Source organism: Stomoxys calcitrans, chromosome 3 (assembly GCF_963082655.1).
Source record: "Stomoxys calcitrans chromosome 3, idStoCalc2.1, whole genome shotgun sequence".
NCBI lineage: Eukaryota > Metazoa > Arthropoda > Insecta > Diptera > Muscidae > Stomoxys > Stomoxys calcitrans.
The window spans coordinates 158,926,354-158,948,482 of record NC_081554.1 but is presented as its reverse complement, the minus strand read 5'-3'; the positions used below and the strand labels follow the sequence as shown (position 1 = coordinate 158,948,482).

General features: G+C 39.2%; 1 protein-coding gene across 1 annotated transcript in view; it reads right to left on the bottom strand.

Moving 5' to 3' along the window:
• The window catches only part of LOC106085304 (epithelial discoidin domain-containing receptor 1), a 903,344-nt gene that overhangs the window by 630,814 nt on the left and 250,401 nt on the right, over positions 1–22,129 (bottom strand). Inside the window, exons 3-4 of the mRNA XM_059364462.1 lie at positions 5,956–6,187; positions 5,060–5,207 (exon numbers count right to left, since the gene is read on the bottom strand). Coding sequence (XP_059220445.1) covers positions 5,060–5,207; positions 5,956–6,187 — 380 coding nt within the window. The remainder of the gene's footprint in view (positions 1–5,059; positions 5,208–5,955; positions 6,188–22,129) is intronic.

Here is a 22,129-nt window from a genome sequence, read left to right as displayed (position 1 = left end):
AAATTCTCTGCCAAATCGGACAAAATTTGCGGCATGTAAGGGATCAAGAAGTCAAATCGGGAGTTCGGTTAATATGGGAGCTATATCAGGTTATAGGCCGATTTATGCAGTTATTGGCACAGTTGTTGAAAGTCATAACGGAACTCTACATGGAAAATTTCAGCCAAATCGGACAAAAATTGTGTCTTAGAAGGTCTCATGAAGTTTAATCGGGAGTTCGGTTTATATGGAAGCTATATCAGGTAATAGACCGATAATTGCAATACTTGGCACAACTATATCAGATTATAAACTGTTTTTGACCGTATTTGGCTCAGTTGTTGAGAGTCATAACGAAACACCGCATGCAAAATTTCAGTCAAATCGGACAAAAATTGCGGCTTGTAAGAGCTCAAGAAGTCAAATCAGGAGATCAGGTTATATGGGAGCCATATCAGGCTGTAGACTGGTTTGGACCGTATTTAGAGCAGTTGTTGGAAGTCATAAAAGAGCTTCACATGCAAAATTTCAGCTAAATCGGACAAAAATTGCGGCTTGTAAGGACTCAAGATATTAAATCGCGAGATCGGTTATTGTGGGAGCTGTATCAGGTTATAGGCCGATTTAGGCCGTATTTGCCACAGTTGTTAGAAGTCGTAACGGAACACCACATGCAAATCTGACAAAAAATGCGGCTTGTAAGGGCTTAAGAAGTCAAATCGGTAGATCTGTTTATATGGGAGCTATATCAGGTTATAGACCGATTCGAACCGTATTTGGCACAACTATATCAGATTATAGACTGATTTGGACCCTATTTGGCGCAATTGGAACAAGTCGTAACGAAACACCACATTCAAATTTTCAGCCTAATCAGACCAAAATTGGGGCTTGTAAGGACCAAGAAGTTTAAATCGGGAGATAGGTTTATATGGGAGCTATATCAAGTTACAGACCGATTCAGTTGCACAGTTGTTGGAAGTCATAGGCAAAATTTAAGCCAAATCGAACAAAAATTGTGGTTTCCAGGGGTTCAAGAACTTAAATAGGGAGATCGGTTAATATGGGAGCATTATACAAATCTGAACTGATATGGCCCATTTTCAATCCCCAACGACCTACATCAATATTAAGAAACTGTTCAAAATTAAAAGCGGTTAGCTATTCTTGTTCGACCGCTATCGTGATTTCGACAGACGGACGGGCGGACATGGCTAGATCAGACCAAAATTGGGGCTTGTAAGGACCAAGAAGTTTAAATCGGGAGATAGGTTTATATGGGAGCTATATCAAGTTACAGACCGATTCAGTTGCACAGTTGTTGGAAGTCATAGGCAAAATTTAAGCCAAATCGAACAAAAATTGTGGTTTCCAGGGGTTCAAGAACTTAAATAGGGAGATCGGTTAATATGGGAGCATTACACAAATCTGAACTGATATGGCCCATTTTCAATCCCCAACGACCTACATCAATATTAAGAAACTGTTCAAAATTAAAAGCGGTTAGCTATTCTTGTTCGACCGCTATCGTGATTTCGACAGACGGACGGGCGGACATGGCTAGATCGATTTAGAATGTCGATACGATCAAGAATATATATACTTTATGGGGTTTTAGACGAATATTTCGAGATGTTACAAACGGAATAAATATATAAGTATACCCCCATTCAATGGTAGTGGGTATAAAAACTGAGATATTGAGTTGAACACTTGCACAGACTCGTATTTTTCTATGAAATTTTGCACAAATACTTCTTATTAGTGCAGGTCGGTTGGTATTGTAAATGGGCCATATCGGTAAATGTTTTGATATAGCTGCCATATAAACGGATCTTGGGTCTTGACTTCTTGAGCCTCTAGAGGGCGCAATTCTTATCCGATATGGCAGAAATTTTGTACAACCGCTTTTCCCATGACCTTCAACATATGTACCCAATATGGTCAGAATCGATATATAGATTGATACAGCTCCCATATAAACCGATCTCCGGGTTTTGCTTCTTGAGCCCCGACAGTGCGCAATTCTTATCCGAATGAACTGAAATATTCATTCACTTATGGTCCGAATCGAACAGGAATTTGATATAACTCCAAAAGCATAACAGTTCTTACTCATTATTCTTTGTTTACCTATACACCGAGATGCCGCGCAAAGAAATCGACAAATGCATTCCAAGGTGGAGGGTATATAAGATTCGGCCAGTCCGTCTGTCTGTTGAAATCACGCTACAATCTTTAAAAATAGAGATATTGAACTGAAATTTTGCACAGATTCTTTTTTTATACCCTCCACCATAAGATGGGGGGTATACTAATTTCGTCATTCTGTTTGTAACTACTCGAAATATTCGTCTGAGACCCCATAAAGTATATATATTCTTGATCGTCGTGAAATTTTATGTCGATCTAGCCATGTCCGTCCGTCTGTCCGTCCGTCCGTCCGTCCGTCCGTCCGTCCGTCCGTCCGTCCGTCTGTCTGTCGAAAGCACGCTAACTTCCGAAGGAGTAAAGCTAGGCGCTTGAAATTTTGCACAAATACTTCTTATTAGTGTAGGTCGGTTGGTATTGTAAATGGGCCATATCGGTCCATGTTTTGATATAGCTGCCATATAAACCGATCTTGGGTCTTGACTTCTTGAGCCTCTAGAGAGCGCAATTCTTATCCGATTGGAATGAAATTTTGCACGACGTGTTTTGTTATGACATCCAACAACTGTGCCAAGTATGGTTCAAATCGGTCCATAACCTGATATAGCTGCCATATAAACCGATCTTGGATCTTGACTTCTTGAGCCTCTAGAGGGCGCAATTCTTATCCGATTGGGATGAAATTTTGCATCAAGTGTTTTGTTATGACATCCAACAACTGTGCCAAGTATGGTTCAAATCGGTACATAACCTGATATAGCTGCCATATAAACCGATCTTGGGTCTTGACTTCTTGAGCCTCTAGAGTGCGCAATTCTCATCCGATTGGGATGAAATTTTGCACGACGTGTTTTGTTATTATATCCAACAACTGCGCCAAGTATGGTTCAAATCGGTCCATAACCTGATATAGCTGCCATATAAATCGATCTTGGGTCTTGACTTCTTGAGCCTCTAGAGTGCGCAATTCTCATCCGATTGGGATGAAATTTTGCACGACGTGTTTTGTTATGATATCCAACAACTGTGCCAAGTATGGTTCAAATCGTTCCATAACCTGATATAGCTGCCATATAAACCGATCTTGGGTCTTGACTTCTTGAGCCTCTAGAGGGCGCAATTCCTATCCGATTTGAATGAGTTTTGGCACGTAGTATTTTGTTATGATGTACAACAACTGTGCCAAATATGGTTCAAATCGGTTCATAACCTGATATAGCTGTCATATAAACCGATCTGGGATCTTGACTTCTTGAGCCTCTAGAGGTCGCAATTGTTATCCGATTTGCCTGAAATTTTGTACGACGGATTCTTTCATGACCATCAACATACGTGTTTATTATGGTCTGAATCGGTCCATAGCCGGATACAGCTCCCATATAAATCGATCTCTCTATTTTACTTCTTGAGCCCACAAAGGGCGCAATTCTTATTCGAATTGGCTGACATTTTACACAGGTCTCCAACATATAATTTAATTGTGGTCCAAAACGGACCATATCTTGATATCGCTCTAATAGCAGAGCAAATCTTTTCTTATATCCTTTTTTTGCCTAAGAAGAGATGCCGGGAAAAGAACTCGACATATGCGATCCATGGTGGAGGGTATATAAGATTCGGCCCGGCCGAACTTAGCACGCTTTTACTTGTTTTTATTCGTTTTGTCATTCCGTTTGCAACACATCGAAATATCCATTTCCGAGCCTATAAGGTATACATATTCTTGATCAGCGTAAAAATCTAAGACGATCAAGACATGTCCGTCCGTCTGTCTGTTGAAATCACGCTACAGTCTTTAAAAATAGAGATATTGAGCTGAAACTTTGCACAGATTCTTTTTTTGTTCATAAGCAGGTTAAGTTCGAAGATGGGCTATATCGGACTATATCTTGATATAGCCCCCATATAGACCGATCCGCCGATTTAGGGTCTTAGGCCCATAAATGCCACATTTATTATCCGATTTTGCTGAAATTGGGACAGTGAGTTGTGTTAGCCACTTCGACATCCTTCGTCAATTTGGCCCAGATCGGTACAGATTTGGATATAGCTGCCATATAGACCGATCCTCCGATTTAGGATCTAAGGCCCATAGAAGCCACATTTATCAACCGATTTTGCTGAAATTTGGGACTGTGAGTTGTGTTAGGCACTTCGTCATCTTTCGTCAATTTGGCCTAGATCGGTCCAGATTTGGATATAGCTGCCATATAGACTGATCCTCCGATTTAGGGTCTCAGGCCAATAAAAGCCACATTTATTATCCGATTTCGCTGAAATTTGGGACAGTGAGTTGTGTTAGGCCCTTCGACATTCTTCGGCAGTTTGGCCCATATCGGTCCAGATTTAGATATAGCTGCTATATAGACCGATCCGCCGATTTAAAGTTTTGGGGCCAAAAAAGGCGCATTTATTGTCTGATGTCGCCGAAATTTGGGACAGTAAGTTGTGTTGGGCCCTTCGACATTCTTCTTCAGTTTGGCTCAGATCAGTCCAGATTTGGATATCGCTGCCATATAGACTGATCTTTCGATTTAAGGTTTCGGGGCCATAATAGGCTCATTTATGATACGATTTCACTGAAAATTTCTTTAGTTTCTGCCTGTAAAGAGAAACCATCGAAAGAACCTGACAAATGCGATCCATGGTGGAGGGTTCAGAAGATTCGCTACAGCCGAACTTTTACTTATTATGACTTCTAACAGTACGGTCCACATCGGTCCATAACTTGAGCTCCTATATATATTTTAAAAAAGCCATACCATGATCATATTCCATGCGATTGATGGTGGAGGGTATATAAGATTCATCGTGGCCCAACTTGATGCACTTTAACTTTTTTTTTCCACAATAACTGGCAACAATGAGACATTAAAAAAAAAAAAAAAAAAAAAAAAAAAAAAAAAAACAACATAAACTTAAAACTTACCTTCCCATGGACATCCCACCACTTCAGCTCTCAGACAAACCGTCCGATCATATTGGCTATAGGGATAGATACGAACTTTCGATGCATAGATGACGGGATGCAATATATTCTCAACTTCGCTATAAGTGTTAATATTCCCAGGCAGTATCTGAAAATGAAACAAAGCAAAAAAATGGGAAGGAAAGGAGTAAGAATGAAAGAAAACAACTATGAAAGACTTTGTTGATGAGAAACTATTGTCCGCCGTAGAAGCAAAAATTGCCAAGACGCCAAAAAGATAATCAAGAATAAAATTTATGACTTAAAATACATTTTGTTATTTGTTGGCGTTTATTTAACATTTTTTTTTATTCGTTTTTGTTTTAATGTAAGAATGGTTTTGCCACAAAACAACACAAGGGGGGCGTACCTAAGCTCATGAACAAAGGAGGTTAAGCATGAAAAGATAAAGTGTAGGTGAGATGCCACAAAATGCAGTTTGCTGTATTAAGAGATTGGGGGACAGGCCAGAGATGGTTGCATTCAATGCGTGTATCTCAGAGTGAACTTTTGCTGCTTGATGGAATAATGGAAATGCATGAAAAAATCGATTTTTCTTTAGCCTTTCTATTAAGGAACAGAGGAGAAACTATTCTCACATGAATGAGTACCGTCCAATTCAAGTTTGGCTTTATAGAAAGGGTGCCGCATGGAGTTTTTTGAAGTTGGAATTCTATCATATGTCACCAGCATGAAATAACATAAACTAACATTTTTAAATGGTAACTTTGCCATTGCATTTCATTGAAATTTGATTTTTAATCTATGATAATACATCTCCTCTCTTGACTTGCTTTTTATAGCCCATCAATTTTCGATTTTATAAAAATTAAATTGTTTTTGTTGTTTCGACTTACCTCTTTTCCATGTATACTCTTCCATCGTTTCCAACCCTCCATGCCGGGGCGCCAATATTCCACTACATATGCCTCAGTGTACTCCTGACCCTGGCCCCGGCCAAAACGTCCTTGAGTGCGAATGCCAGTGAGCACATGGACCTGCAACAAATCAATTTGAAGATATTCCTTGAGGCCACGTGAGACCATGTGTTTGGGGCACCAAGCTCCTCCATTGTTGTCGACCTTCAATCTGTCAATTAATATGGAAATAATGGCAAAAAAAAACAAAGAGAAGAAGGAAAAGCGAAAAAAGGGGGAGCATTAATAGAATCATGAAATTCATTGTCAGTGAGTAGAAATGTAGGAAAGAGGTCCTAAATGTATTTGCAGAAGTCTTGAACGCCGCATTGGTTCAATAAATTTAATTCTGCTCTTATTCCATGTGGATTTATGCAAACTGCGAATGAATGAATGAATGCATAAATTACGAGTACAATGCATTAATGAAATCGAAACTACTGGATGGGATCTAGAAACACAAGAGGGAAATTTAAGAAATCATATGAATGTCATTGAGGACCATTGTCATATATTATTGGAAAATAATTTGATCGTATTTCAATGGTTTCTTAAGTTTAACCAAGTGGAGAAAAAACCCTGCGTACTGAATTTTAGGGAAATGTAAAAAAAACTTAACCTGAGCGGAAGTCGACCTTTAAGAGGATTAGATTATGGGAATAAAGTTATTATGATTATGAACATGTAAAAAAGTGTCAATTTCGGCCGGGCCGTATCTTGGGTACCCACCACCGTGGATTCCGCTAAATATGTGTCTTGGTTAACTTAGTTTGTATTTGAATTATTGAACAACAATCAAATCGGGAATTGGTTGAGGCTGCAATCGCTTTAAGTAGTCAGATCGGGGAATCGGTCTTTAAGGGCCCTGTATCAGTTTTTACACCAATGCGGATCATACTTGGAAGGAACGGTGGAAGACACAGCAGAAGACTTTGCGGTAAATATAAGTCAAATCAGGTAAAAATTGAGGACTCTAGGAACTGAAGAAGTCGCATTCGGATTGTGGATTATATGTTGGTTTTGTCAGTGTATAGACCAATTTGGATCATATTGGGCATGGATGTTGTAAGTCAAAACAAAAGTCTTTGTTGTAAATTTCAGCCAAATCAGGTGCAAATTGAGGCCTCTAGGAGCTCCAGAAGTCAAATCCGGGGATCGGTTTGTATGCCGGATATATCAGTTTATAGACTGATTCGGATCACACTCAGCCCTGATGTTGGAAGTCAGAACGTAAGTAAGGAAGAGTTAGATTGGAAAGACGGTGCGGATATTAATCCGCCCCATGCCACTATGGATATACACCAGAGCAAATAAACGGCTTGTTGTGCGCCCTAAATACTAAACAAGCTATTGATCGTTTCAGCCCATATTGCATACGTATGTTGAAGGCCATGGGAGAAGCCGTTGTATAAAATCTGTGCCAAATCGGATGAGAATTGCGCCCTCTAGAGGCTCAAGAAGTCAAGACACAAGATCGGTTTACATGGCGGCTATATTAAAACCTAAACCGATTTGAACCATACATCGCACAGTTGTTAAAAGTGATATCGAAACACTACGTGCAAAATTTCAGTCAAATCGGATAAGAATTCCGCCTTCTAAAAGCTCAAGAAGACCCAAGATCGGTTTATATGGCAGGTATATCAGGTTATGGACCGATTTGAACCATACTTCGCACAGTTGTAGGAAGTAATACCAAAACATCACGTGCACAATTTCAATCAAAACGGACCAGAATTGCGCCTTCTAGAGGCTCAAGAACTCAAGATCCCAGATCGGTTTATATGGCAGCCATACCAGGTTATGGACCGATTTGAACCATACTTAGCACAGTTGTTAAAAGTGATATTAAAACATTATGTGCAAAATTTTTGTAAAATCGGACTATAATTGCGCCCTCTAGAGGCTCACGAAGTCAAGACCCAAGATCGGTTTATATGACAGCTATATCAAAACATGGACCGATATGGTCCATTTACAATCCCAACCGACCTACACTAAAAAGAAGTATTTGTGCAAAATTTTAAGCGGTTAGCTTTACTCGAAAGTTTGCGTGCTTCCGACAGACAGACGGATGGACGGACATGACCAGATCGCCATAAAATGTCATGACGATCAAGAATATGTATACTTTATGGGTTCTTAGACGAATATTTCGAGGAGTTACAAACAGAATGACGAAATTAGTATACCCCCATCCTATGGTGGAGGGTATAAAAAGATACTGTATACCTCAAGCTGACCTTTTGGTAGGAATTGTCGAAAATCAGTGGAGAAGACTTTTTTGTAGGGATTTTTCAGCACTATCCAGAAAAAATTTTGGAAATCGGACCACAAGCAAAGATTTGGCAGCCCAATAAATTTTTAATATATCGAATTTTCCAACATTACGGACCTGCCAAATGGTGGAAAACTTAGGGCCTAGACAACCTAGGGCCTCGATCTAGCTTACACTCAGTTCTAAACTTTCCAAACTCCAATGAGCTATCTCATCCCGTTCTCACATGGCATATTTTTATGTGTCGTCCGCTTATGCGATAAGTTTCACACCATCTAGTTGAGATTCAATAGGACTTCGTTTATCATCAAGTACCACCCCTCTTTGAGGCGTTTCTCTTGTCTCCCATTTTCTGACCACACTTTCTCCCAAATCTGCATTAATAATCCCGCTGCGAGTCATACTATCCGTCCAACGGGAGACAATCAGGTGAATCCCCCTGTGGTCCAGGGTGGCAATTATCGACCCTATCTCCACTTCATTAAATGCCGCCTCAATATCGAGGAAGGCCGCCATCGTGTACTTCTTCTGTTGGAGAGATATCTCGGGCCGTTTCCATCGCCATCACATGAGATATTCATATTGTGCCTTACTGAAATTCTACGGTGTGAGGGTGGGTCTGCCTCACCTTCAGATCAACTAGTCTTTTCAGAGTTTTTAGTAAAAACGATGACATACTGATTTGCCTAAAATTCTTCGCATCCTTTCCTCTTAGCCTTGGGAATAAAACCCAGCTGCCCCTCCATGCCCGCGGTATGTAGAATAATGCCAGGCTCGCCCTGAAAATCCATCCCAGCCATGGCAGAGTAACCACAAGGTACTTTTGCAGCACCGCTTGAACGATTCCTTCCGGTTCGACCGATCTAAACGGCGAATCGCTCTTCTCATCGTTAACGATGGCACTGAAAAGATTTCCACGGATTCAACCCTGTGATGGACATTTGCACGACCAGGATTGCCCTCGCCAGTCTCTGATGGGAATAAAATGTTACTGGGACGCAGGATTGATTTTGTGGTGCCCTTAATTTGTATTACTTTGGACATTTTTATACCCTCCACCATTGGATGGGGGGTATACTAATTTCGTCATTCTGTTTGTCTGTCTGTGTGTCGAAAGCACGCTAACTTCCGAACGAGTAAAGCTAGCCGCCTGAAATTTTGCACAAATACTTCTAATTAGTGTAGGTCGGTTGGTATTGTAAATGGGCCATATCGGTCCATGTTTTAATATAGCTGCTATATAAACCGATCTTGGGTCTTGATTTCTTAAGCCTCTAGAGTGCCCAATTCTTGTCCGATTGGGATAAAATTTTGCACGACGTGTTTTGCTATGATATTCAACAACTGTGCCAAGTATGATTCAAATCGGTCCAAAACCTGATATAGCTGCCATATAAACCGATCTTGGGTCTTGACTTCTTGAGCCTCTAGAGGGCGCAATTCTCATTTGATTTGGCACAAATTTTGTATTGTACAACGGCTCCTCCCATGGCCTTCAACATACATGTGCAATATGGTCAGAATCGATCTAAAGCTTGATACAGTTCCCATATAAACCGATCTCCCGATTTCGTTTCTTGAGCCCCGAATCGGACTATAACTTATATCTTTCTTACATTGTCTCTCTTAGGTGAAATTGTTTTCATACCCTCCACCATACGATGGGGGGATACTAATTTCGTCATTCTGTTTGTAATACCTCGAAATATGCGTCTGAAACCCCATAAATTATATATATACTTGATCGTCATGTCATTTTAAGTCGATCTAGCCATGTCCGTCCGCCTGTCTGTCCATCCGTCCGTCCATCTGTCTGTCGAAAGCACGCTAACTTTTGAAGGAGTAAAGCTAGCCGCTTGAAATTTTGCACAAATACTTGTTATTGTTGTAGGTCGGTTGGGATTGTAAATGGGTCAAATCGGTCCATGTTTTGATATAGCTGCCATATAAACCGATCTTGGGTTTTGACTTCTTGAGCTTCTAGAAGGCGCAATTCTCGTCCGATTTGACTGAAATTTGCACGTTTTGGTATCACTTCCAACAACTATGTTAAATATGATTGAAATCGGTTCATAGCCTGATATAACTGCCATACAAATTGATCTTGGATCTTGGCTTCTTGACCCGCTAGAGGGCGCAATTTCTATCCGATTTGGCTAAAAATGAGGTGTTTTGTTATGACTTCCAACAACTGTGCCAAATATGGTTCAAATCGGTTTATAACCATTTATAGCTGCCATATAAACCGGTCTGGGATCTTCACTTATTGGGACCTTAAGAGGGCGTAATTATTATCGGATTTGGCTGAAATTTTGTACAACGGCTTCAATATACGTGTCAAAAGCGGTCTGAATGGGTATCCAAAGTTCGGCCCGGCCGAACTTAATGCCTTTTTACTTGTTTTGGTTTTGTTTTTATGCAACACGAACCCCCACGTCCAACTTCCATCTAGCATATTATAGGCTCCCTTTCTCTTTGAAGGTCACATTTGACTTTATTTGGTTGTACACCTTAGACACAATCTACGTTGCAAAAGTTTTCAATTTCAGAATTTGTTGAACAGATACCCTTGTGGGAATTTTATCAGGAAATTTGTTTTTATGTTTGCTTTTGTACGTTACAGCCTTTGTATTTGATGTTGTAAATGCATCCTCTTCCTGGATACCATCAGAAAGTCAACCGTCTCCTGGTTGTTCTCGGTGTGTGTTTCGACTTCTCTCCACGGTGAGCTTCGAATGCTAGGATTCCTAGATAGCACTTTGCGCTATCTAGATGCTCACTAGTGCCCTCTAACTCTCCGCAGAATTTCGCCTAGTAACTCCTTTTCGCTCTTCTCGTCTCCTTCTTGAACCTGCCCAGGGCCTCGCGATTTTCGTTCCAGCTCTCTACCTTGTTATCCCTCTTAGACTTGTTAAAGAGCCTCCGGCTTTGCTTTCTTAGTACCATTAATTTCAGTGTCCACGGTACTCGTTTCGGACATGCCCTCCGAAAGACCTCATTCGGGGTCTCCGTAACAAGATCTACAGCGGGCTCCAGTTTCCGAGTACTTATGCTTGGTTCCGTTAGAATCGTTTCACATCTTGAGAGAGTTTCCATACAAAAATACCTGAAATATTTGTGATTTTTGTGTAGGGTATTATATAAACGGCTACGCCTGACTTTTGCCTCACCTTACTGCTTTTAATTGTTATAATTATATTTTCCTATTTTTAACTGTTTTCATTAAGATCCAATTTCTGCCTTTGCTCCAAATGGCAATGAAGCCATAACTAGCATATCATTGCGAAATAGCCTATCACTAAGGCTGACTCATTAAATTGTTATAAAGCATACTTTAAGGTTCTCGGCATTAAGCAAATATTAGCATATGACCCCGGGTCTGTTTGCCCATGTGAGTGCAAGAGAGATAGAAAGTGCCTTCATGCAAACTATTTATTATCATCTTTATTTCTATGTCCATAAATTCACATTATTATTATTAACCATAAACATTGCTACACTACGTGTAATTTTTTTTTCTCCTGTTCACTTCTGTTCCCAACACCCATTTGGGGTCATAACTTGCCGCCAATGCTACCCTAAACGTTGAGTCGCATAGTGATGAGAGAGAGAGAGAGAGAGATGGGGGTCCTAACTGATACCGAACTAAAAAGAATAACAAACAAATAAACAAACGAGCTGAATTTTTATTTTACATGCGACCGTATATATGAAGCCGCTTTTGCCACTTTTTGTTTTTTACAACCTGCCGTGACCTACATTTGAAATCATCGCTATAATCAGAGTTGCCATATCACAAAAATTTAAGGGAAAAAACTTACTTTACACAAACCTTTTTTCAGGTGATTTTTCCTATCTCGACCGTTTTCAATACGGATAACGTGAGACCCAAGTGAAAATAAACCTCCCCCAACCGAACACTCCCATAGCAGATGCTATTAAAAGTCTGCCATATCAAACGTATAGAGATAGTACTCCATATCTCGACCCTTCTGTCCAATTTTGTTCCACTTGTTTACGGCAATACCCAGTTGATTGAAGTTTTTCAGTTTTTTGTTAAAAATAATTGCAAGCTTCTACTGCACACTTTTCATCTTAGATGGCAACTCTGTTCGCGATGTTGATGACGTTGGAGTGATTGTGATGGTGATGACTGTGCAATTCGTATTACCATAGGCACCATACCTTGCTGCAATATTCCATGGTTAGTGAATTGGTACATTGGTAAACACTCTGATGACACATATGCGTATATATGTATACGCCTGCCATCGTAAACAGATATCAAACACACACACACACACATGCAAAAGTGCTAGCAAATGCATTGTATCCTTATGAACGCATATGCATTTTTATGATAATATAAAATTATTGTTGTTTATATATCCCTTTAGTTGTTGGCATATGTACATACGTATATGGGAGTGTGTGTGTATTTGTGTTTATAAGAAGTCATAATGTTTGTTTTAAATGTATGGTTTTATATAACCATACTCATGCTGCGGCTGCTGCTGCTGCTGCTACTGTTGCAGAATGTCAAGAAGGTGTCTATCATTCGCGTATAGTTTGCCCATAATGGGTGGTTAAAGTTATTCAGCTTCAGTTTTAATGTGTCACCATAACATTGCGACAAAAAATGCTAATATTGTGTGATATGAATGCTAATGTTGCTATAGCAAATAGTATTCTATATCTATCAGAATATTCTTCAATTTCAGAGAAAACTTAACCATCCTTGATGAACGAGAAATGTAAGATTAACCAGTAAGGAAGGGCAAAAGTCAGGCAGTGCCGTCTATATAGTACCCTCCCCCACCTAGTGCATCTAGTACTTTTTATTTGTAGAACTTATCTCGAAATCTAGTCAGACTTTAATTTGAATACCAATTGAAATAGCAATTTAGAACTTTGTAAGATTTTCCTACCATAGGACAAACGATTTGGATTTCCACATCTTTAAAGTGTCGAAACCTGTACCAATTTTATTGACACATACTGGGACATGAAATATAACATATCACGCCCTATATTGTAGAGATGTGACCAAAATTGTGGAATTTACTTCCTTAAATGTCCATATCGGATGAACGATATATGTGGGAGCTATATCTAAATTAGGACCGATTTTAAGGAAATTTTGCGCACGTATTGGAACGTCAATTTAAACGTCTCATGGAAAATCGGACTAAAATTGTGGATTCTACAGCCTTAAAAGACCAAATCGGATGAAAGATATATATGGGAGCTATATCTAAATCTGAATTTTACACATACATTGAGACTTCACAAAAACGACTCCACGCCAAATTTGGTGAAGATCGGACCAAAATTGTGGCTTCTACAGCCTTAATATTGGGTTGACCAAAAAGTAATTGCGGATTTTTAAAAGAAAGTAAATGCATTTTTAATAAAACTTAGAATGAACTTCAATCAAATATTCTTTTTTTACACTTTTTTTCTAAAGCAAGCTAAAAGTAACAGCTGATAACTGACAGAAGAAAGAATGCAATTTCAGCGTCACAAGCTGTGAAAAAATTTGTCAACGCCGACTATATGAAAAATCCGCAATTACTTTTTGGGCAACCCAATAGTTCAAATCGGATGAAAGATATATATGGAAGCTATATCTAAATTTCATCAAAACCGATTTTGATGAAATTTTACATATATATAAAGATCAGTAACAAAGCAGTCTGTGCCAAATTTTGTGCAGATCGATTGAAAATTGTAAAGGGTGATTTTTTTGAGGTTAGGATTTTCATGCATTAGTATTTGACAGATCACGTGGGATTTCAGACATGGTGTCAAAGAGAAAGATGCTCAGTATGCTTTGACATTTCATCATGAATAGACTTACTAACGAGCAACGCTTGCAAATCATTGAATTTTATTACCAAAATCAGTGTTCGGTTCGAAATGTGTTCATTCACCGTAACGTTGCGTCCAACAGCATCTTTGAAAAAATACGGTCCAATGATTCCACCAGCGTACAAACCACACCAAACAGTGCATTTTTCGGGATGCATGGGCAGTTCTTGAACGGCTTCTGGTTGCTTTTCACTCCAAATGCGGCAATTTTGCTTATTTACGTAGCCATTCAACCAGAAATGAGCCTCATCGCTGAACAAAATTTGTCAAAATTTGAACACATTTCGAACCGAACACTGATTTTGGTAATAAAATTCAATGATTTGCAAGCGTTGCTCGTTAGTAAGTCTATTCATGATGAAATGTCAAAGCATACTGAGCATCTTTCTCTTTGACACCATGTCTGAAATCCCACGTGATCTGTCAAATACTAATGCATGAAAATCCTAACCTCAAAAAAATCACCCTTTAGCTACTACGGCCATTTAAGTGCAAATCGAGCGATACATATACATGGGAGCTATATCTAAATCTGAACCGATTTTTATTAAATTTTGCACACATATGTAGACCTCAAATAAAATACCCAATGCCAAATTTTCTAAATATCGGACAAAAATAATGGACCGATTTTCATGAAATTTTTCACACATATTAGGACGTCGAATGAAACACTTCATGCAAAATATTTTAAAGAGCGGGCTAAAACATTGGCTTCTACAGCCATAAAAGACCATATCGGATGAAAGATATATATGGGACCTATATCTAAGTCTTAACCGATTTATATAAAATTTTGCACACATATGAAGATGTCAAATGTAATACCCAATGCCAAATTTTGTTGAGATCGGACGAAAATTGTGGCTTTTACAGCCTTAAAAAACCATATCGGATGAAAGATATATATGGGAGCTATATCTAAATCTGAACCAATTTTTTCAAAATCAATAGCGTTTGTCCATGGGCCAAAAACATGTGCAAATTTTCGTGACAATCGGACAACAAATACGACCTGCACTTTGATTACAAAAGTACATGGACTCACAGACGGACATGGCTAAATCGAATCAGAAAGTGATTCTGAGTCGATCCGTATACTTATCAATGGATCTAGTTCTTCTCCTTCTAAGCATTGCAAACAAATGCACAAATCTATAATACCCTATACCACAGTGGTGGTGCAGGGTATAAACATAGTAACTGTTAAAAAATTGCTAATTGAAAATTTGCCCATGCGCATTCCATTAAGGAACAGGGACAAACTTCCTATATATCAGTGAATGCTGTCCGATTCAAGGTTAAGCTCAATGATAAGGGGCCTCCTTTTTAATGCCGAATTCGAACGTTGTGCCGCAGTGCGACACCTCTATGGGGAGTTTTTTACATGGCAGAGTACCTTACAAATGTCGCCAGTATTAGAAGGGGATAGCAACCTCTGAAAATTTGTTTTCTAATGTTCTCGCCCGGATTTGAATCCAGGCGTTCACCGTCATAGTCGGACATGCTTACCTCTGCGCTGCGATGGCCTCCAAGAGAAAAATTAGATTTAGCAAATAATGAAAAACAATTAAAAGCGTGCTAAGTTCGAGGGGCCGAATATTATATACCCTCCACCAGGGATCGCATTTGTCGAGTTCTTCCCGATATATCTTTTTAGACAAATAACGGATAAACGAAAAGAATTATTCTAATTGAATTGAATGTTGGAGACCACAGTATAAGTCTATGTGTAAAATTTCAGCTCAAGAAGTAAAATGAAGAGATCGGTTTATATGGGAGCTGTATCAAGCTATAGACCGATTCAGACCATATTTGACAAGCATGTTTGAGGTCGTAGGAGGAGCCGTTGTACAAAAATTTCAGCCAAATCGGATAATAATTACGCCCTCTTGAGGCTGAAAAAGTCAAGATCCCAGATGGGTTTATATGGCAGCTATATCTGGTTATGGACCGATTTGAATCATATTTGGCACAGTTGTTGGAAGTCATAATAAAAACACTTCACGCAAAATTTCAGCCAAATTGGATAGGAATTGCGCCCTCCAGTTGGTCAAGAAGTCAATATTCAAGATCGGTTTATATGGCAGCTATATCAGGTGGAAGGCCGATCTAAACCATACTTGACACAGTTATTGGAAGTTATAACGAAATATGTCATGCGAAATTTCAGACAAATCGGATAGAAATTTCGCCCTGTAGAGGCTCAAGAAGTCAAGACCCCAGATCAGTTTATATGACAGATATATCAGGTTAAAGACCGATTTAAACCATAATCGGCACAGTTGTTAAAAATCATAACAAACCATCTCATGCAAAATTTTAGCCAAATCGGATAAGAATTGCGTCCTCTAATGGCTCAAGAAGTCAAGATCCCAGATCGGTTTATATGGCAGCTATATCAGGTTATGAACCGATTTAAACCTTATTTGACATAGTTGTTGAAAGTAAGAATAAAATACGTCTTGCAAAATTTCAGCCAAATCGGACAGGAATTGCGTCCTCTAGAAGCTCAAGAAGTCAAGTCCCCAGATCTGTTTATATGACAGCTATATCAGGTTATAAACCGATTTGAACCATACTTGGCACAGTTGTTGGATATCGTAACAAAATACTTCGTGCAGAAATTCATTCAAATCGGATAAGAATTGCGCACACTAGAGGCTCAAGAAGTCAAGAAGTCAAGACCCAAGATCGTTTTATATGGCAGCTATATCAAAACATGGATCGATATGGCCATATTTGAAGAGGCTAGCTTTACTCCTTCGAAAGTTAGCGTGCTTTCGACAGACAGACGGACGGACGGACGGACATGGCTAGATCGACATAAAATGTCGCGACGATCAAGAATATATATACTTTATGGGGTCTCAGACGAACATATCGAGTAGTTACAAACAGAATGACGAAAATGTATAAAAACGCTATGTGGAAATTTCTGAAAATCGGGAGCTATATCTGAATTGGAACCGATTTCGAGCAAACTTTTTAGATATTGTGGTAGACGTCGAGGGAAACGTTGTGCCAAGTGTTAGGAAGATGGATCGTAAAATGTGATTGCAGGGGCTCTAGGTGTAAAAATCGGGCGAAATATATATATGAAAGCTATAACCAAATATGATCCGATTTCTACGAAATTTGCAAGTAATGTCGAGAGTCAAGAAAAAATCCTTCCCGTCAAATTTTGGGAGAATAAGTTAACAAATAAGTCATTGAGCATAAACTTGAATCGCACAGTACTCATTGATATATGAGAAGTTATAGCCCCTGTTCCTTAGTGGAATGTTCATGGGAAAAATTTGCATTTGCAAGTTAACAAATGAGCATGTTATTGAAAAATTTCTCAAAATCAGACGAACCTTTATATAGGAGCTATATCTAAATCTGATCTGATTTCGTCCAAACACTACAGCTATTGTGGTACGCTTCGAGGAAAGAGTTGTGTGACTTGATTGGTCAATAAATGCGCTGGAAGTGGCTAAATCTGGACCGATTTCTTTGAAATTCACCAGCAATATTTAGAGTCAAAAGAAAGTCCTTGCTGGTAAATTTTGTGAAAATGAGCACTTTATTGCATAATTTCTCAAATTCGGACGAATTTACATATGGAAGTTATATCTATATCTGAACCGATTTCGACTAAACTTTACTGATATCGTGGAAGTCGTCGAGGAAAGCGTTGTACAAAGTTTTGGCAGGATTGGTCAATGAAAGCGCTTGCAGTGGCTCTAGAAGTGAAAATCGGGCGATATATATATTGTATATGAGAGCTAAATCTGAACCGATTTCTATGAAATTCATCAGTAATGCTAAGAGCTGCAAGAAAATCCTTCCTGCCAAATTTCAATAGAATCAGTGAACCAAAGGCCACATTATTGCAATATAAGTCCAAATCGGATAAACGTATATATAGGAACTATATCCAAATCTGAGCCGATTTTTATACCCTCCACCATAGGATGGGGGTATACTTATTTCACCATTCTGTTTGTAACTACTCGAAATATTCGTCTGAGACCCCATAAGGTATATATATATCTTGATCATAGCGATATTTTATGTCGATCTAGCCATGTCCGTCCGTCCGTTTGTCTGTCGAAAGCACGCTATCTTCCGAAGGAGTAAAGCTAGCCGCTTGAAATTTTGCACAAATACTTCTTATTAGTGTAGGTCGGTTGGTATTGTAAATGGGCCATATCGGTCCATGTTTTGATATAGCTGCCATATAAACCGATCTTGGATCTTGACTTCTTGAGCCTCTAGAGGGCGCAATTCTGATCCGATTTGACTGAAATTTTGCACGTGATGTTTTGGTATCACTTCCAACAACTGCGGTGAGTATGGTTTAAATCGGTTTAGGTTTTGATATAGCTGCCATATAAACCGATCTTGGGTCTTGACTTTTTGAGCCTCTAGAGGGCGCAATTCTAATCCGATTGGAATGAAATTTTGCACGACGTGTTTTGTTATGATATCCAATAACTGTGCCAAGTATGGTTCAAATCGGTTCATAACCTGATATAGCTGTCATATAAATAGATCTGGGGTCTTGACTTCTTGAGCCTCTAGAGGGCGCAATTCTTATCCGATTGGAATGATATTTTGCAGGACGTGTTTTGTTACCATATCCAACAACTGTGCCAAGTATGGTTCAAATTGGTTCATAACCTGATATAGCTGTCATATAAATAGATCTGGGGTCCTGACTTCTTGAGCCTCTAGAGGTCGCAATTATTATCCAATTTGCCTGAAATTTTGTACGACGGATCCTCTTATGACCATCAACATACGTGTTTATTATGGTCTGAATCGGTCTATAGCCTGATACAGCTCCCATATAAATCGATCTCTCTATTTTAATTCTAGAGCCCCCAAAGGGCGCAATTCTTATTCGAACTGGCTGATTCGGCCCGGCCGAACTTAGCACGCTTTTACTTGACATCGTCTCTGCACCAAAAAAAAAAAAATCCATTTGTCAAATTTGAAGACGATCGGAATTAAATTGTAACCTTTAGTTTGTACCCAAAATCAAATGGACAGACATTCGGACGGGCAGATAGACAAACGGACATAGCCAGATCATGATTTTGAGTCCATCGGTATACTCATCAATGGGCCTATCTCTTTTCCTTCTAGGTGTTACAAACAAATGCACTAAGTTTATAATAACCTGTACAATAGTGGTGGTGTAGGGTATATATAATAGACACTACATTAAATTTGACTCATAAAAAAAAGAGAGCTAACATAAAACAGAAAGCATTTATAAACTTTTAGGGCTACTTTATAAATGTTTAATGAAGCCAGCCCTTAGGTGAGTGCCAAGTACAATTTCATAGCCACGTTAATTTTGGTGTCTTTGGTCGCATTTTTTTTTTTCATTTGTTTGCTTGCAACTCTATATAGGTTTTGTAGGCATCATAATTTATTCATACCAAAGCGACACTGCATCATGCTTCCATTACCATGATTAGAATATGAATTTTCATATGCAAGCATGGCCATATGCGACACGCCAAACAACTTGGCTAACATTTTTATTATGCACATGACTATTGACCCAAATAGTAACCAATCGACCGATATTTAAACACTTGTTTGCTCACTTACTACCACTACCGCTGGCAACGATTACAAGCAGGCGTCCCCAAAAACGTTTATGCAAAACTTTTGCTGTAAACGAAACCTGCGAGTAGCTATGTACCAACAAAATGTAGACTTTCAGGCTAAATGTTGGGACAACAAAAGCAAATGAGCTTCCTCTATATATTGTGGATAGGCAAAAAGCTAGAACCGAACAGTCATGGCCCAAGCAGGCAAGTTAAAACAAACAAACAATAAAACGTATGTCATAGTAACTGAAATCAAAAGGACACCCCAGGCAGGACCTAGCAGCATACGGCGGCGGAGGAGGAGATAGGGAGCACAACAAAAAGTAAAAGTCATTTTGGTAGTTACAACTGTCACAGTCGCACGTTTCATTGGATTTATGACAAGAAAATTAATATTAATGTACAAACTTTGTTCGACTTGGTTCGTTGGCTGTGTGCGGTGTGCTCTGTTCTATATTTATCCTTGGCCCTATCTATCTCCACCTCTCTCTCTCTCTCCCTTTGTCTCCATTTGTCTCCCTTTTTGGCTCATTGCAAGCACTTAGGGTCCTGTTTTCAACATGTGGAACATTTAAACAGGGATCCACCATAGCTATGTTTAGCATTATACTCCACTACTGTATATGTAGCATGTATTCAAATGAAAGGATGTTAGCCGTCATGTGTTTACACGAACCTACTACATTCATACTTCGAGTCAAGACCATTATTTTCCTTTTTTATCACCTGAGCGAATATGGCTATGACTATGACTGTGTATTACCTTGCTCTGTGGGCCAATTATCTTGGCGGGTTCGTATTTCTACTTTAGTGCTGTATACACATGAAGTATGCCGGCTAAATTATGGCAGGCCAGTTAGCATTCCCATGAAAAAACAAAATGAAGAAAACTTTTGTTAAACAACTCTTGTCTTTAAAAGGAGTTTAAAGTACTCGTTCGCTGCAATTGTAGAGTGATTAACAAAAACATTGAATAAAGGATAACAAGTAAATTAAATTTATTCAAGAGAGTTGGAATAGCAGACTGACTCAATAAGCTAATCTTAATTTTGGAATTAAAGCGGTTTCTAAGGGTTTTGGGGAGCGGTTCGTTGCAAACTTTATGCGAAATGTCACAAAATTTCAGACAAATTCCATGGTGCTACCAGAAGTGTCAAAACCAAAACCGGATGCCAAGAATGAGTTCTAAAATTCAACCAAAGAACTAAACATCAAGCCATCTGACTTTAAGAGGTAAAAATGGAAGACAAGTTTATGTAGGACCATTATGTTTAGGAACTATTGTACTAGCTGGAAAGGGCCCACTTCGCTGCGCCTTCTTTCGCTCTCTTATTTTATCGGAGCACTATACTGACATGTGTATATCATATCCCTGCCCCTGAAACACTTGGCCATAAAGCAGATATCAGATTTTTGCCCCTTTTTGCCATAGTCCATAAATATGTTCAGTTAGAGTGGGACGGCCACTCAAGCACTTAGCCCTGAAAAAATATGAGTATCGTGCTCTACTCTCAAATTTCTTTTATTTGAGAACCAATTGCCATTGGAATAGCGAGAATTTATGGGGAGATACGAGCCCGGAATTAATTGCCATAATAGGCAAACATGGCCGGTTTGAAGATAGTTTAGGGTGCGGACCCTGAAATAATATCTGCACCGTGCTGGAGCACGATTTTGTTTGAGGCCTATAAAGTCATGCATTTTAAAGGTGGCTGTCAAGATATTCAAGGCTACGGGTCTCGTTCAGATCTACACAAATTAATTTTATTTAAATGGTTATTTAAATTCAAAATCTTATTTCAGATATACCACTTGGGATACCACATCCGCTGGACTTCCTTTGTCTGTCCTAATTTGAGGGTTAAAAGTGTACCCTCCTGCCAAAAGACCTTTTATTGGTGTCCTATTCTATCCAGATCGGCCTTCATTTTCATACCCTCCACCATAGGATGGGGGGTATACTAATTTCGTCATCCTGTTTGTAACTACTCGAAATATTCGTCTGAGACCCCATAAAGTATATATATTCTTGATCGTCGTGAAATTTTATGTCGATCTAGCCATGTCCGTCCGTCTGTCCGTCCGTCCGTCTGTCTGTCCGTCTGTCCGTCCGTCCGTCTGTCTGTCCGTCTGTCCGTCCGTCTGTCTGTCGAAAGCACGCTAACTTCCGAAGGAGTAAAGATAGCCGCTTGAAATTTTGCACAAATACTTCTTATTAATGTAGGTCGGTTGGTATTGTAAATGGGTCATATCGGTCCATGTTTTGATATAGCTGCCCTATAAACCGATCTTGGGTCTTGATTTCTTGAGCCTCTAGAGTGCGCCATTATTATCCGATTGGAATGAAATTTTG